General features: G+C 46.2%; 1 protein-coding gene across 2 annotated transcripts; it reads left to right on the top strand.

Annotated features, from left to right (window-relative positions):
* The first annotated feature begins 3547 nt into the window (after positions 1–3547).
* Positions 3548–6657, top strand: LOC123134953 (CASP-like protein 4A2). Of its 2 annotated transcripts, XR_006465772.1 has the most exons (5): positions 3548–4039; positions 5352–5466; positions 5595–5793; positions 5895–6100; positions 6192–6657. XR_006465772.1 is itself a non-coding variant. In XM_044554099.1 (4 exons), exons 1-4 carry the CDS (start codon positions 3666–3668, stop codon positions 6032–6034), a joined length of 828 nt encoding a protein of 275 aa, XP_044410034.1. In that variant the 5' UTR covers positions 3548–3665; the 3' UTR covers positions 6035–6657. The 2 variants fall into 2 exon arrangements, 1 of the variants encoding a protein (XP_044410034.1); XM_044554099.1 differs by having other exon boundaries at positions 5895–6657.
* Positions 6658–18564: the final 11907 nt, after the last annotated feature.

The raw sequence follows: 18564 nt of genomic DNA, 5'->3' as shown, positions 1-18564 counted from the left end.
GCCCTGGGCCGTAGTGTATTGGCGTGGGGGTGCGAGCTGGTATTCGGGCTGATACGTCGTTTTATCCCGGCCATGAGGTGGCCGGTCAGCCTCGTCCTGTGCTGGTAGTATAGGCTCCTCCTCGAGTTGAGGTAGCAACTTGTGCTTTGGGTAACCTTTGGTGTGGCGCTCGAGTCCATATTCCTCGGCTGCCAGGACTTCAGTCCATCTGTCTGTGAGCAGATCTTGATCATCTTGGAGCTGTTGCTGCTTCTTTTTCAGGCTCCTCGCAGTGGCCATAAGCTGGCGCTTGAAAAGTGCTCCTGCTCTACGGGATCCTCAAGCACGCCGAATTCATCGTCGCCGAGGCTCACCTCATCTTCGGAGGGGGGCATGTTGTTGTCCTCCTCCGGGTATCCGTCCGTTGCCTGTTCGTCTGGGCTGACCTGCCCGTCTTCATGTTCGGCCTACTCGAAGGCAGGCTGATCGGGGTTGTATTCATCTTCGGCACCATCTGGATTGTTTTCGTCTCTTGTGCCGGTATTGCTGTGGCGGGGCTTGGTGCGGCGCCGATGACGCCCATGCTTTGCTTTCTTACTTGAGGGGTTATGCTCCATTGCCTCATCGCCATTGGTTTCTTTTGGAGTGTCCACCATATATATATCATCCGAGGAGGTGGTTGTCCAGCGCCCCGTGGGCGGTGGTTCCTGTTCTTCTCCTACATCATCATCCACACCGTCGATGTCTTCGGAGTCGAAGTCAAGCACGTCGGTCAAATCATCGATAGTGGCAATGAAGTGGGTGGTGGGTGGGCAACGAATTTTCTCGTCGCCTGCTTCCCACTCGAGCCGGACATAGTTCGGCCAAGAGTCTCCTGACAGAGAGAGAGAGAGACATTAATGAGTACAGCATATCGCCAAAGGGCGAGTGCTGGAAGATATCCGCAGCGGTGAACTCCATTACCGGAGCCCAACCAGATTCGACGGGCTCGGGGGCGCGCGGTCCGGCACCTACAGCCGGACACGAGTCCGGGGGCCCGGTGACACAGGCTTCCTTGGGGGTGGAGTCTGTGTTCGGCTCTATCGCCGATGAGTGTGCGGCCTCCGGGGCAGGGTCCATCCACCCGCCCTCGGACGACGCGATCTGCCCCGGATTTAGGTCCGGAGCTCCTGCACGTGCCATATCCCGAATATTGTCCGACGGCAGGTATAAGCCGTGCTCGTCGTGACTGTTCGACGCTCCTGGCGTAGGCCCGAATTCGTCGAAAATCAAGTCTTCGCGGATATCGGCCGTGTAGTTCAAGTTTCCGAACCTGACCTCATGGCCAGGGGCGTAGCTGTCGACCAAGTGAATTGGCCCGCAGTGCGAAGCCGCCGAACACGAAGATCTGTCCGAAGAGAAAAGTCTCACCCTGGACCACGTTGTTGTTGATGATTGAAGGAGCCATCGAGCCTTGCAGCGACGACACAGAGGAATTCTCAATGAAAGCATCAATGTCGGTGTCAAAACCGGCGGATCTCGGGTAGGGGGTTCCGATCTGTGCGTCTAAGGCTAATGGTAACAGGAGGCAAGGGACACGATGCTTTACCCAGGTTCGGGCCCTCTCGATGGAGGTAAAACCCCACTTCCTGCTTGATTGATCTTGATGATATGAGTATTACAAGAGTTGATCTACCACGAGATCGTAGAGGCTAAACCCTAGAAGCTAGCCTATGATGATTATGATTGTTCTTGTCCTACGGACTAAGCCCTCCGGTTTATATAGACACCGGAGGAGGCTAGGGTTACACAGAGTCGGTTACAAAGAAGGAGATCTAATATCCGAATCGCCAAGCTTGTCTTCCACGCAAAGGAGAGTCCCATCCGGACACGGGACAAAGTCTTGAGTCTTGTATCTTCACAGTCCAACAGTTCGGCCAAAGTATATAGTCCGGTTGTCCGGATACCCCCTAATCCAGGACTCCCTCAGGGACGATGGGTTGGGCTGGATTACATCCCTAGGAAGGCTCTGTCGTGGATCGAAATAACAATAACTGAAGCCAACGTAGCAGTAACTAAAGCTAATGTGTATGTTTTCTACTGTGCGGGGTCCCGCTTGTAAGTCTCTAACTAAACGTTGACATGGCAGTGCCATTGATGTGGATAGCCTGCATGTTAAGAGAAATGGGATAGTGGGGATGAACTATTTAGGTATTATATATTACCATTTGAAGAACATATCACATGATCATAACAACAACATTATTCATGTCATCCTTTATATGTAACCATGCATGAGCATTTTCATTGTCTACTTAACATGCTTAGGTTCTCATTCTATTGTTCATGTAATGTATGCAGTGCCATGACAAAATCATATGGACATGAGCCTAGCAAATATGTGCAAAAATAACAACATTGCAATAATGCAAAAATAACCAAAAATGCATATTGCAACCATAGCCTTATCATGTCATACAACCACGACGGTGGTGGCTTGCCTTGCTAAAAAATGAGCGTCAAGACACTGTGGATCATCACCCCCTAGGTAAACGTTGTTCGAAGAATTGTTATAAAATAATGTGAATAATCTCATAAAGCCAATGTGTCTATCTAGCCTACCTAGGCGGATCACAAAAATGCACAAAAGTAGTCTCTGGAAAGAGTAAAGGCCTTGTTTGCCTTATTTGCCGAGTGTCACATGAAATACATGGACATACAAACTTTTCACCGTAGTGAAAGTTGAGCGCATAGTGCGTACGGTTTGAGAAAAATGTTCAGTTTTTACTTTGGTTGAGATGCGTGTACATTTTCTAAACAGATGTTTATAGATTTTATTTATTTTTGAGAAGAACATATGTGTATATATTTTCACGGAAATGATAAATTCCGAACATTTGGATTTTAAGCATGTCAACCCGAGGCAATTTTAGTTGACGCGAGATTGGTAAACCGAAAATCCTACATCTACGTGCACTAGCAAAAAGTTTTACATAGACCCCCCCCCCCCCCCCCCCCGAATTTCGGGGGATGGGCCCCTTCGTCCCCTAAGGTCCAATCACAAATCACCACGATGTTGATTACATTAATTCCGTAACTATTAGTACGTACGTATAGCATTACTCTTGGCAAACATCGCAATTTTTTGAAAAAGTTAAACTGGGACAAAATTGCCATGTTTTAACAACTAAACTTGCCACCTCCTGTCAACTAAAGTTGTCACCAAAAAACTTTTAGGATGACATCCTTAAAAATCAAATATTCAGAATTTGTCGGGTCCTTTTTTTAAGAATTCTGTCTAGGACACATCTAGATGTGACATAATTATGTCACATCATAATTAGTATATTTTTTTTGTCTCAACTTTTTTTTTCTTGTTGCTATCTTATTTGTGGGAGTTTAGATGTGACATACTTAGAAAACATCTAGATGTGAGTTAGACAAACGGTTAAAAGAATACAGTTCTTTGTTGTTGGATATCATATCTGGCCAGCAGCCTCGTGCCGACCTTTTACCTTCGTGTTGGATGTAAGCAAAAGAGTCCGTTTCCCAAAAAAAAAAGTAAAAGAGTCCGTTCCGTTGTGTTCCCTAAAAAAGGAGTCCGCTATTGAGTTGGCCCCGTCGTCGTGCTCGTGCCTCGCCTCCGTCTTCCTCCCCACCTTCACCGGCCAATACCGTTCCACAGGAGCCCGGAAGCCGTCGTCGACATGACTGGCCTCCGTGACGAGCCCGCGGCCAGGGAACCCCGGAGATCCAAGCGTCTCCAGCGGTCCATGCCCGAGGCGGCGGCCCCTCCTCCGGCACGCCGGACCAGGCGCACCAAGCGCCCGGCTCCTCCGCGCGAGGCCGAGCCCTCCGTTCCCGACGCGAGGGCTGCGCGATCATCTTCGCCCCGTTACAACGATCGGGAATTGGTGGATGTGGCTGCGTTGCCTCCTCGTCCCGCACCCCGCGCGGAGGCGGCCCCGGTTCCTCCGCCCGAGCGCGGGGACTCGCCTCGCACCGCCTACGTGCTCCGCAACCGCCGAGTCCCGGATACCGGCATCCACAAGCCCACCCCGCCTCCGTGCTACGAGAGAAGGTATGCCAATCTAGCATCTATCGATCTCTCTCTGCAGCCCAAACAATTTCTTACCTAATCTTCGCAATGTGCTGGATTGATTCCACCCGCCGATTCTGCTGCGCTGTTAACGGCTGCGCCACTCCAGTAGCTACCTGTGTCTTCCTTGTGCGAATTTTGGCCAGATTGATTTTACTACTAATCTGTGTCAAAATGTAGGACCTTTTTTGACATGCTAGATGGAGCATTATATATGCTGACCAAACGATGAAGCTTTTAGACCCCTCCCAATTGCAAAACTAGCTTTGTTGAACATGCCCATTGTTAGCAGTCAGTAACAATTACTCCTGCAGAGACAGAGTGGTGTAAATGGGAGTTGATATAGTACTGTATCAACTGTGATAACCAGGAGAGAAACTAGCTTGATCCCCTGCTGACTAAACATCTAAACAATGGGGGAATGATTTAGTTTCCTTAACGTCGCTTGACAGAAATCAGCCAGGTCGTCTCTCCTTGCTACTTCAGTATGGTGCACGTGGTGATAGGCAGTGTCTTTTGTCTGTCTATATATACTTCTGAACAGCTGGTTTAGTTGTTTCTGCATGCATTCACATTGCTAGGAGATTCTTCTTTAAATTGCTACAACTTGTGACCAACTAAATTCTAATGATCTAACCTTACATACACAGTTCTCATACATCACAAGAAACATCTAACCTACATACACAAACCGAATCATGTGACCAACAAATCATGTGTCATTCAAAAGTTCGCGTAAACTTTGGTTGTTACCGAAACCGAACTGAAAATAAATGGTTATTACCGAGACCAAACCGTATCTATGTATAAAACCATATAAACTGAAGTATAAAAAACATATAAACCGAACCGAATCAAACAGAAAAAACCGAATGCACACCCTGAGCTACAAGTGGCAACTTATTGAGTGAACAAAATCTGGTTGATCCCTAGAGCATTCAAGGCACATGCAATCCTTGATCTGCTTTCGAATATGATACAAATCTCTTTTCTCCATATTAGATATGACTGACCATGGCATGCTTTAACCATGTGCTCGCTGTGTCTTTTGTCTATATATGACACAGTTTGACACAGTTTGTTGTCCTCCAGTTCGGTCCAAAATTGTTTGTTTGATGCAACTTATCACCTTTTGAGTTTTGATTTTTTTTTTCACCTGGCGCTTGTATTCCTTTCTGTCAGATTTTCTTCAGTGTGACAATAGCGTTCAGTATTTATTGAATCATACTAGTTGTTAATTGATGGACATTTGAAATCACGAAATATGCGTGATGTTGACGCTTGTGCTCTTCAGGGAAATTAAGCTGGATCAGCCACGCTTATCCAAGAAGCAACTTAAGCGAGCTGAACTTTGGAACGCCCCAGCATGTGCGCGCAAGGGTTTGGAACGCTACAACGACATGAATCAGGTTCTGATCTTACTGGAGTTTATAAACAGTGCATAGTGTACCACTTTGTGACCGTGTGGTCATTCAGCATTTACAAATATATCCATCTTGTGAGCACCCTCTTATGTTTGTTTGTTATAATATTTTAGGGGGATGGGCATGAGCTGGTTGACGCAGTGGGCGTCAAAAGCTTTTGCTACTGTGGTCCGTGGCTGCATGCAAATTTTCTTGCTAGGCGTAAAGGTGCCAGTAGCAGCTGTGATGATCTTGTTCCCAAGTACTTCTTTGCTGAGCTGACAATCGATGCAGATGGTCTCTCGTGCGTTTCATGCTCCAAGTTTGACTCAGGTGTGCTAACTTGTGTAGCTTGAAAATTTATTTTGATAAATTCTTTAAGGCTTTGTTGTGGTGCTAATTGTATTTATTTCCTTAATTATACACACCTGTAGTTGACTGGAAGAACTTTGGCGGATGTGGAGTGTGCCCGGCAACATTTGTCCATCCCGCTGGTGGTGGCTACATTGGTGCCCGGCCTGAACGACGTCTTCAGCCTGCTCCCACTGGTCTACAGATATCATTTGGTTTCTGAGTGTTTGAGTGTTAAAATCTGCGTCTGTTACTATATGGTAGCAGAAGGATTTTCTAGTTTATGCAGGTTAGTTGTTAAATCAGATAGTGAAGTCTGAAACTGGACTTTGATGAGTCAGCTACTAGTGAAGGCTGAGATAGCACTTTAATGATTGAAGGTCATGGAGAAAGCCCATATCATGAAGACTGAGCTCCAGATGATTGAAGAGATAATGCGTACGAACGGCTGCAGGAGGTTGAGCGTGAGAAGGTGGACGCTCGTCAGCCTGTACAGTAAGATGACTATCAGAGATGTGTCCCGAGGAGATGAGCCCCAAACCCTTGTTAAAACTGGGAGTTCAGAGCTTGTTCCCCGCAGTAGATTATTTGTTTTGTCTTTGGTTTGGTTGGTTGTCGCCGAACACCTATGCCGTGACGACGATGCATTTCATGTCTATAATGCATTCTGCAGTGTAAGTCATTAGCTATTCTGCTTTTGCAATGCCTGATGTAATGATGTAGCACTAGAGAATTGGGGGATAACCCATTGGTAGGGTCGCATTGGCGTCTGAAGAATAACTGACAGCACATTGAACTACTGCGTACGGTTTTATTTTTTATAAGAATAGCATTGTTCTTTCTTTATCTGACCCAAGTGGCATACGGGGTTCCTTTGTTGGACTCGTTTTTTCCAGACGATGTTGCATCGGCACCTCTGGATTTGAAATCACTGCTTGTTTCTCCATGAATGTGTCGATGTAGAATAATATGCAAATAACCATAAGAATAAAGCAATTCTCAAAGTAGTACTAGCAACTATACCAGGTGGAGCTAAGTCTAAGAAAATAGTATCTTGTGGTTGTTAATTTCGTCTTCGAAATAGTACTGTCAAACTATCTTTGTCGGCAATCAATACCGCAAAAAAAAACTTTAAGCCACGTCCAATGCACTTGTTGCTCAAATGGATGTATCTAGTCGTATTTTAGTGCTAGATACATGAGCGACAAGTAATTCTGGACGGAGGTGGTACCATTTTAAGGACACTTGGGCAAATAATAAGCATTGAGAATTCACTTAAATTTAAAACTCTTACTTCTCGAGAGGTAAGAAGGACGAAGCTTTTTTGCCCACCTCCTATTGCCAACCCTAGCCGCCAGCACCAAAGGTCTTCTCCATGTCGCCGCCTCGGTCCCCCTCCTCTCCTCCATCCAGCGACCTCGATGGTGACAAGAGGAGTGGGACCCTTCTGTCTCATTTTTCTTTTCTTTATGTTTTGTTTTCATAGCGGCATCGACGAGGTTGTGACGGCAACAATGACGTGTTGGAATAAGGTCTCTTTAACATCTACCTACCTCGGCGATGTCTGATCCGGCATTGACAAAGAGCATACAAAAGTTTGTGTTGCCAGATCTGTTGCCATTCTTCGGATTTTGGCAGTTGGTGTGTCTTATCAAGGAGATTAATTGGCTGGCTATTGTTAGGGAACATAGTACAAAGAATATTCTTTTACTCGTACCTACGTACATGCACAGGATCACTATCAAGATGCAAGAGAGGTTTAGATCCTATCTTTACCAACTAATGTAGAGGAGAGAAGACTAGGTGAAGACCGTTGTTACATATTCCCCTAGCTACGATTAAACCTCCCAACCGTGGGAATTCCCCCCCTCGAACTACATATTTCCTCTAGCCGATGTTTCTTCAGCAATTTCTAAATATGGTTTCAAGGAACAATTGGCTATTGCGGCCTTTAAAGCCTGGTATGGCAAGAGTGCTTGCATGTGTCCCTTTCCTTTACTATTAGTTCAGTGCAATTTTCAATCTCCGGCGGGCGGCATACAATCAGAGGAAGAAGAATGCTAGTATGGTTTTTAATGTAATTTTATTGTTTACTGGTCATTCTGCGTCCATTTGTCTTCCCATCGTGCTGACTATGTTTTCCTTGATAATTCTCGGCTCTAAGATGCCCTTGGGTGTTTTCTCTCAAGAAAATTTGTATGAAGCATTCATATTTGAACTAACAATATGTGAATTGAAACTAATATCTAGTATTATATTTCCTTATTCTATAGTTGTAGAATATCTATTAAATATGAGTAGTATGCATGGTGCATTTTCATTTGGGTCTTTTCTCATGCATGCATGATGGCGTGATGTGGCATATTTGCATGTTAAAAGAATTAAAGATACTGGAGGATCAATCATTTAGGTCATGCATGATGGCATGATGAGGTGACATAGTTGCATGCTGAGAGAAGTGAAGTTAGTTGGGATCAACTATTTAGGTATATAGGATGCCAACCTTTGGATTGGGAATAAATCTCATGCAGGCTAAACGACTGGGATGATTGGAGATGCTCTAACATGCATATTATTTGAAGATTCTAAAAGAAGTAAGACCACATACATTTTCAAGGTCGCTAGGTTCAATTATTACTATTATTGTTAATTCTGGGAGCTTTTCCTGTAAAGAGCTTTAACTAATCTTGTGAACTTGATAAGAAAAAAATAAAATAGGAATACAACAATAAATGTGTATTGATGGGCCATTGGCCGGTTGTTATATGCCTGTGAAGAGGAACGACATAGGTGTCCATGGAAGAACCAAGAAGCAAACACTTCCACATTCGACATACCTCTTTTTGAACCTTCCACACCCTTGTTTAATAGTATCTCGGTTGACAGCCTAACACTCTAGAGACCACTCTCAACGTATTTGTTACTCTTTTGTTTTCAAACACACCCGATGTAGTTAAGGACACTACAAATACAACCATATATAAACATGTCACAATTCATTAAGTGGCATATATTCATGTGTGGGGGATTGTGATTTTTCTTGCTTTGCTTGTATTTATGGTGAAACTCAGCGCAATTTTTATTTCAAACTAAATTAGAAAACTTAAGTATTGGTATGACCGGGTGCACTTAGAGTTTATCATAAAAATTGTACTTATAACCGCGAACAAAAGAATCATATACTAATATAAGGTATCTTAATATGTAGAACACACTTACATGGTTATAACAGAAAAAAAATATTAGACAATACAGTGAACCACACGTGAATAAGAAACTTATTGTTAAAAAATAATATATATTTCACATAAAAAGTTATGTTGAAATACAAAAGTTTAGTACAAATAAAGAAAAACCATTGCCGGTTAGAGCTAGTTAAGGGAGTGGACGTCTATCCGTTTGTGTTCTGTGGTATGTGGCTGCACGCGCACTTCCTTACTAGGCGCAAAGGTGCCAACAACTGTGTTGCCCAAGTACTTCTTTACTAAGCTAAAGATTGATCGAAACGACTTGTCCTATGCTTCATACATGAAGATCGATTCATGTGTGCTCCTTGATAGAAGTTTTTCACTCATAGCTTGCAATTTTTTTTTAATAATTGTTTGGGGATTTGTGGTGCTTACGTTTATGTCTTTATTTACATGTGTAGTTGAGTCAAAAAAGTTTGGTGGCTGCGGAGTGTGCCCAGAGAAAATCCTTCATCCTGCTGTTGGTGCGTATAATGTTGGTCAGCCTCACAGTGATTGACCTGCCCCCAATGGTCTCGAGATATCTTTCAGTTTCTGAGTTTAGACAAAGAGTATGTTTCTCTGTTCCTGTAGTAAGCAGAAGCATTGTCGGTTTTTGTGAAGGCAGCTTGACACTAGTAGAAAAGGGGGCAATGGTTCAGGCCAGGTCAGCCCATTAGTCCCGGTTCAATCCAGAACCGGGACCAATGGGAGCATTTGACCCGGTTCGTGAGCCCTGGGGGCCGGCCGGGCCACGTGGGCCATTGATCCTGGTTCGCCTGGACCTTTTGGTCCCGGTTGGTGGGACGAATCGGGACCAATGTGACTCGCTCCTGGCCCACCACCATTGGTCTCGGTTGGTGGCCTGAACCGGGACCAAAGGCTTCCCTTTAGTCCCGGTTCAAGCCACGAAGCGAGACCAATTAATTGCCTATATATACCCCTTGCCCGCGAGCAGAGCACTCCCACTGCTCTGTTTTTCGTGGCCGGCGAGGAGAGAGCTTTGTGGTGCTCTAGCTCACCTCCTATGCACACGAGGTATTCGATGGAATGCCCGAGCCACACTACTTAAGCTTTCTCCTCTCCAAGCTCGACCTCCAAGCTCCATTTTCCTCAATATTTGTCTAGGTTTAGCGGTCCGTCACGTCCCGTCCCCGTCTTCACCGCCGTCGATCGCCCGCGCCGATCTCGTCGTCGGCACCACCGTGGTGAGCCTCTTGTTCTTATCTTCTTTCTGAAAGAAAGAAAAAATTCTTACTTGTATGTTTATATAGATACTTGTATAATTTTCTTACTTTTATTATTGCATCTTATATAGTGCGATGGTTTTGGTACCAGCCCCCGTCGGCCCTCGTCCTGTCTATGATTCGGATGTGGTATATATTATCTTTTCATAACTATTGGTTCATTTATTGTTTATGACAATTATGCCGACCAACGTGACATAGATTTTATTTATCTAGGAGGTTGTTGAACCGAAAATTCCAACGACCCTATTGTCAAGAGGTTAAATTTAGTTGAAGCAGAAAACAATTTGTTGAAGGAAAAAATAAGAAAAATTGAGCAGGAGAAGATGATATTGGAGTTGCATGTTGCGGATGTCGTCGATGATCACAAGATCAAGATGGATGCAATGCGCTTGAAGATTAGAAAGATTAGAAAATATGCCATTCATACCGAGACTTGGTATCATTATGCCGTTAGATCAGTTGTTACATTGGTTGCGATTATCGCATTTGTTTTCGCATTGAAATGTTTTACATAGTTTCAATGTATGGTTCAATTAATTTAGATGCTCTGCAGAGCTTTATGTTGTTAGATGAGAACTATGTATGTACTTTGGTTTTAACGTGATGATGAACTTCTATTAATTTGGTCACTTAATTATCTATTCATGATGTTCTGTAATGCACGCAGATGAACCGGCAATGGATGTACGGTTCAAGACACACCTCCGAGTACATTAAGGGCGTGCATGATTTTCTCGAAGTGGCTGAGGCAAACAAGCAGAATGGTTTTATGTGTTGTCCATGCCCTATATGTGGGAATACGAAGTCTTACTCTGACCGGAAAATCCTTCACACCCACCTGCTTTACAAGGGTTTCATGCCACACTATAATGTTTGGACGAGGCACGGAGAAATAGGGGTTATGATGGAAGACGGTGAAGAAGAAGAGTACGATGACAACTATGTGCCCCCTGAATACGGTGATGCTACTGAACATCAAGAGGAACCAGACAATGTGCACGATGATGCTGCAACGGGCGAAGCTGCTGAAGATCAAGAGGAACCAGACGATGTTCCCGATGATGATGATCTCCGCCGGGTCATTGTCAATGCAAGGACGCAATGCGAAAGTCAAAAGGAGAAGCTGAAGTTCGATCGCATGTTAGAGGACCACAAAAAAGGGTTGTACCCCAATTGCAAAGATGGCAACACAAAGCTCGGTACCGTACTGGAATTGCTGTAGTGGAAGGCAGAGAATGTTGTGCCTGACAAAGGATTTGAGAAGCTACTGAAAATATTGAAGAAGAAGCTTCCAAAGGATAACGAATTGCCCGACAGTACATACGCAACAAAGAAGGTCATATGCCCTCTAGGATTGGAGGTGCAGAAGATACATGCATGCCCTAATGACTGCATCCTCTACCGCGGTGCGTACAAGGATCTGAACGTATGCCCGATATGCGGTGCATTACGGTATAAGATCAGACAAGATGACCCTGGAGATGTTGACGGTGAGCCCCCCAGGAAGAGGGTTCCTGCGAAGGTGATGTGGTATGCTCCTATAATACCACGGTTGAAACATCTGTTCAGAAATGGAGAGCATGCCAAGTTGATGCGATGGCACAGTGAGGACCGTAAGAAAGACGGGAAGTTGAGAGCACCCGCTGACAGGTCGCAGTGGAGAAAAATCGAGAGAAAGTACTGGGATGAGTTTGCAAGTGACCCAAGGAACGTATGGTTTGCTTTAAGCGCGAATGGCGTTAATCCTTTCTGGGAGCAGAGCAGCAATCACAGCACCTGGCCTGTGACTCTATGTATGTATAACCTTCCTCCTTGGATGTGCATGAAGCGGAAGTTCATTATGATGCCAGTTCTCATCCAAGGCCCTAAGCAACCCGGCAACGACATTGATGTGTACCTAAGGCCATTAGTTGAAGAATTTTTACAGCTGTGGAATGGAAACGGTGTACGTACGTGGGATGAGCGCAAACAGGAGGAATTTGACCTAAAGGAGTTGTTGTTCGTGACCATCAACGATTGGCCCGCTCTCAGTAACCTTTCAGGACAGACAAACAAGGGATACCACGCATGCATGCACTGTTTACTTGACATCGATAGTATATGCCTGGGAAGCTGCAGGAAGAATGAGTACCTAGGCCATCGTCGGTTTCTTCCGACCAACCATCAATGTCGAAAGAAAGGCAAGCATTTCAAAGGCGAGGCAGATCACCGGAAGAAGCCCGCCATGCGTACCGGTGATCACGTACTTGCTATGGTCAATGATTTACACGTAATCTTTGGAAAGGGTCCCGGTGGACTAGCTGTTCCGAGTGACGCTGGGGGACACGCACCCATGTGGAAGAAAAAATCTATATTTTGGGACCTACCCTACTGGAAAGACCTAGAGGTCCGCTCTTCGATCGACGTGATGCACGTGACGAAGAACCTTTGCATGAACCTGCTAGGCTTCTTGGGCGTGTATGGGAAGACAAAAGATATAGCTGAGGCACGGGAGGACCTGCAACGTTTGCACGAAAAAGACGGCATGCCTCCAAAGCAGTATGAAGGTCCTGCTAGCTATTCTCTTACCAAAGAAGAGAAGGAAATCTTCTTTGAATGCTTGCTTAGTATGAAGGTCACGACTGGCTTCTCGTCGAATATAAAGGGAATAATAAATATGGCAGAGAAAAAGTTCCAGAACCTAAAGTCTCATGACTGCCACTTGATTATGACGCAACTGTTTCCGGTTGCATTGAGGGGGCTTCTACCGGAAAAAGTCTGATTAACCATTGTGAAGCTATGTGCATTCCTCAATGCAATCTCTGAGAAGGTGACCGATCCAGAAATCATACCAAGGCTAAGGAGTGATGTGGTGCAATGTCTTGTCAGTTTCGAGCTGGTGTTCCCACCATCTTTCTTCAATATCATGACGCACGTCCTAGTTCATCTAGTCGACGAGATTGTTATTCTGGGCCCCGTGTTTCTACACAATATGTACCCCTTTGAGAGGTTCCTGGGAGTCCTAAAGAAATATGTCCGTAACCACGCTAGGCCAGAAGGAAGCATCTCCATGGGCCATCAAACAGAGGATGTTATCGGGTTTTGTGTTGACTTCATTCCTGGCCTTAAGAAGATAGGTCTCCCTAAATCGCGGTATGAGGGGAGACTGACTGGAAAAGGCACGCTTGAAAGGGACTCAATAATATGCAGGGACGGATATTCTTGGTCTCAAGCACACCACACAGTTCTACAGAACTCTACCTTGGTGACCCCATATGTCGATGAACACAAGAACAGTCTGCGCTCCAAACACCCGGAGCAGTGCGACGACTGGATTACATGTGAACACATCAGGACTTTCAGCAGTTGGTTGGAAGCACGTCTCAGAGGTGACAACACTGTTTGTGATGAGCTGTACTTGTTGTCCAGGGGACCATCTTCGACTGTTACGATTTGGAAAAGATACGAGATAAATGGGAATACATTTTACACAATTGACCAAGATCAAAAGAGCACCAACCAAAACAGCGGTGCCCGCTTTGATGCAACAACCGAGAGGGGAAAGGACACATATTATGGTTACATAGTGGATATATGGGAACTTGACTACGGACATGATTTTAAGGTCCCTTTGTTTAAGTGCAAATGGGTCAATCTGTCAGGAGGCGGGGTACAGGTAGACCCACAGTATGGAATGACAACAGTGGATCTGGAAAATCTTGGGTACACTGACGAACAGTTCATCCTAGCCAAAGATGTGGCACAGGTTATCTATGTGAAGGACATGTCTACCAGACCGAGAAAGAGAAAAGATAAGGAAGCGAATACATCATACGATGAGCCAAAGCGCCACATAGTTCTTTCAGGAAAAAGGGACATCGTGGGAGTGGAGGACAAGACAGACATGTCTGAAGATTATGAAAAGTTTCATGAAATTCCTCCCTTCAAAGTCAAGGCTGACCCCAGCATCCTGATAAACGATGAAGATTATCCATGGTTACGGCGCAATAAGCAAATGACACAAGCGAAGAAAAAGTGAAGACTTTCTCTCGGAACTATTATGATGATACCATGCCAACTTTGTAACAGACGAGTATGATACCATTGTCCGTTTTGTACATGCACATGCTATGTGGGTGAATTTATGATACCATGCCAACTTTCAACTTTTCCAGAGTTCATTTGAAATGCTTTAATGTCTTATGGTTTGGCCCTCGTAATAATTAAAAATAGCAACAATAAGTATTTTGTTGTAAGTAGAAACAAAATAAAATAAATAAAGCAAGAAAGAAAACAAAAAAACAGAAAAAGTGTTTTCAAATTTGAAAACTAATGGCACTAACAGAAAGTTTATAATTTTCCTAAAACTAAAAGCAAAAAAGAATTAAAAAATAAAGCAAAAAACAAAAGAAAATAAATAATGCAGAAAATAAAACAAAAAAACTGGAAAAAAAATAAAAATAGCAACAATAAGTAAAGAAAACAAAAAAAAATGCCTCCTACTGGGCCACGGCCTAAATACGACTAGAAACCCTACCATGGACCAGGATTCAGGCCCGCAGTAGGTCCAGAAGGCCCATCAGGCAAAGCAGTAGCAAATAGGCCCGCAAGCCTACGATGGAGAGGAGATCGAGAGGGGTGCGACAGTGGGGCTTATAAACCACTGCACGCCCCTCTCAACTAGCGAGGTGGGACTAAACTTTGGCCCCGATGTGGGCAGCACAGGGGCCTTTGGTCCCGGTTGGTGGCACCAACCGGGACCAATGCCCACCCTTTAGTCCCGGCTGGTGCCACCAACCGGGACCAAAGGCCGCCACTTCCTGCCCTTTGGGCTGCTGAAAAAGAGGCTTTTGGTCCCGGTTGGTGGCATCAACCGGGACTAAAGGGGGCATTGGTCCCGGTTGGTGGAACCAACCGGGACCAAAGGCTTTGCTATATAAGCAGCACTTAGCAGTTTCCGGCCAAATCGCCCACTTCTCCCCCGACGCCCCTGCTCCTCCTCGTCGCCGTCGCCGCCCGACGCCCCTGCTCCACCTTGTCGTCGCTGCCGCCACCGATGTCATCAGGCTGCTCGCCTTCGCCGTCACTGCTGCCCCCTGTGAGCATAGCCTGCTCCCGCGCTCCTCCCGTCCCGCGCCCCTGCGCGGCCACCGTGTTGCTGCCCCTGTGCGGCCGGCGCGCGCCGCCCCTGTCTTGCGCGGCCGCCGCGCGCCGCCCCTGTCCCGCGCGGCCGCCGCGCGCCGCCCCTGTCCCGCGCGGCTGGCGTGCCGCCGCCCCTGCCCTGCCCGGCCGCCGCGCGCCGCCCCTGTCCTGCGCGGTCGGCACGCCGTCGACCCTGCCCTGCGCGGCCGCCGCGCGCCGCCCCTGTCCTGCGCGGCCGCCGCGCGCCGCCCCGCCGCCCCTGCCCTGCATTTTCCTCCATAGCAATTTCCATAGCATTTTTTCATAAGTGTATTTTTTTTGTTCATTGCATTCTGTTCATATATATAATGTATATATGTATGTGCTAGCTATATATATGATGAATGGATGTGGCTATATATGTATGTTTGAATATAATGTTCATAGCATTTTTTTTGTTTATGTATGTTTTTTCATATATGTATTAATTTTTTATTTAGGTTGTTAGTAGATATCGATTTTAGGTTAGTGCATTTTAGGTTAGTGTAGAGGAGAAAGTAAAATAAGGAAAAGGAAGAAAAAAGGAAGAAGGAAGAAGGAAGAAGAAGAAGAAAAAGAATGAGAGGAAAAGGGAAAATAAGAAGAGGAAGAAAGGAGAAGAAGAGGAGAGGAAGAAGAGAAGAAATAAATAAGAAGAGGAAAAAAGAAGAAAAAGAGAAGAAATAAATACCGATACCCCCTCCCCGATAACATTATTTTTCCATGTATATGTATGTCGCGTCGTTGTCGATATAACCCCCTCGAGATAACTTCGACATGAGGGGCGATCGATATATATACCCCCTCTCGACCGTGATAACTTATACAACGGCAGCACCCCCCTCGGCCCTCTCGCTCGACCAAAACTCTCGAGGACACCCAAACCCTAGAGAGAAAACGATGTTGGTCTCCTACCCCCTCCCGCCGCGCCCCTACCCGACAAATTAACTCTCTCGAGGCCACCCAAATTTACCAAGTTAAAAGAGCGTTGTCGTCGAGGCCACCCCAAACCCTTGAAGCGTTGTGTCGAGGCGACCCCAAACCCTAGAGAAGCAGCGTCGAGGCCACTCACATGATTATTTATTGTGATTAGCTAGCTAGTTCTATGTTTGCCACTAATATATATATATATCCATCTGTACCATGTTTGAATAATAATTGACATGTTGTAAATATTTGCAGAAACTATGGAGCACTCCTGAGGCGAAGCAACATAAGCGATGTTGGGGGACATAATCGCACAAGGAAGTGATGAAGTTGCGTCATTTCTCAATGGCACCGATGGTCAGGAAGGACTGGGTGAAGAAGAGGGCTATGTTCATGATGGCTTCGGCCCATTAATGCCGGTACAAGAAGAGGGCTATGTTCATGATGGCTCCGGTGACACAATGGAGGTACAAGAAGGAGACCGTGCTGACTGCTCCGGTGACCGAACCGAGTCCGGCCAAGTATATATATATATTAGTTAAGCCCGTGCTGACTAGTTAATTGATGCATCCATTGTTTTGGTATATGTACACATATTAATTACTCTCGTCTTTCTTCCTTTTAATTTCTAGCCCTTCGGATCGAGCACAACTTCGGTAAGGAGACGAGGCCCAAAGAAAAAGTTGAGCTCGGATGAAAGGTTTGAGATCAGAGAAATCGCGCCCGACGGCGAACCGATTGAACCCATCCGGACAAAGAACGCATTTTCTTCTTAGTGCGGGGTTCTTGTTAGGGACAAGATCCCGATCAGCATCCAGCAATGGTATAAGCCTAAGGAGGAAGACCCTAAGGTGTCTTATGTCAATGATATGCAGAAAGAAGATCTTTGGACTCAGCTGAAGGCAAATTTCACCCTATCGCCAGAGGAGGATCCGGAGAAGCCAGTTAAAGAGTAATTAATCAAGTCTTGTGCTCTTAAGAAGATGGCAACCCTATTCAGGAGGTGGAGGAAAGAGCTGAACAAGTTTGTCGACAAAAAATAGACACCAGAATTCATCGGCAAATATGAGAAGATCAAAGATCACTGGCCCGCATTTGTGGCCCACAAGACATCGGAAAAGAGTAAGAAGATGTCGGCGACAAACAAGAAAAATGCTGCGAAGAAGAAGCTTCACCATCGCACGGGGTCAGGTGGCTACCTCAAAGCCCGGCCTAAGTGGTCCAAGGCTGAGAATGATCTGCTTGAAAAAGGGATCGAACCAGAGACAATGTACTGGCCAGACCGTTGCCGGACTTGGTTCTTCGGGGCTGGCGGAACCTTGGACCCTGTATCAGGGAAGTGCCGTTGGACGGACGAGCAACTACAAATACTAGTCAAGAACCTTCGACAATATATCAATGCAGCGCAGCAAGGGACGTTCGTTCCAGACAGGGGGAGGACGAGCTCACAATGGCCCTCGGGAATCCTGAGCACCCTGGACGGACATGAGGCACGCCAGGCTCCATTCCGTGGAAGGTTGGTTTTCCGGACGCAGGGGATTACAAAACCCACGAGAGGAGGAAGAAACTGGAGCAGGGCCAACTGCAGGAGCTGCACGAAAGGGTAATGGGGCTAGAGGAACGAGAAGAGGAACGAGAAGCAGCAGATCGCAGCAAACGACCTGCCGAAGCTTCCGCCGAAGCTACCCCGCCATCTCAGCGGAAAAGCAGCGTGGCTTCCACCGAGCTGCTTCAGCCGAAGCATGTCTTGACGGATCCTGCTAGCTATCCCGTGGATGCTATCACGGAGTATCAAAATTGCCACATTATGACGCGATGGATGAATTTTAAGGTCAAGGCGGCTGTTGGCTCTGTTTATCCTACTGGACCCGGCGCAACTTATCACTGCCGGCCGATTCCAGAAGGATATGCTAGGGTGATGGTGGATGAAATAACGGAGGGATTTGAGGAACTCCTGCTTGACCACCCTACCGGTGAAGGGGAGACTAGGCTGGGTTCTGCTCTGAAGACTCCATGCCTATGGTGGAAGGAGCTCATCAACCTTCCGAACTGGACGCCTCCGCCTCCTCCTTCTCCTCCGGCGAGTCAGGGCACTCCGCCTCCTCCACTGCCTCCTCCTCCGGTGAGTGACGATCAGGGCACGCGTGGCGGCACTCCGCCTCCTTCTCCGGCGCGTGGCGGCACTCCGCCTCCTTCTCCGCCTGCGCCAG

This window comes from Triticum aestivum, chromosome 6B (genome assembly GCF_018294505.1).
Source record: "Triticum aestivum cultivar Chinese Spring chromosome 6B, IWGSC CS RefSeq v2.1, whole genome shotgun sequence".
In the NCBI taxonomy this organism is placed as follows: domain Eukaryota; kingdom Viridiplantae; phylum Streptophyta; class Magnoliopsida; order Poales; family Poaceae; genus Triticum; species Triticum aestivum.
This window is presented reverse-complemented; position numbering and strand designations above follow the sequence as displayed.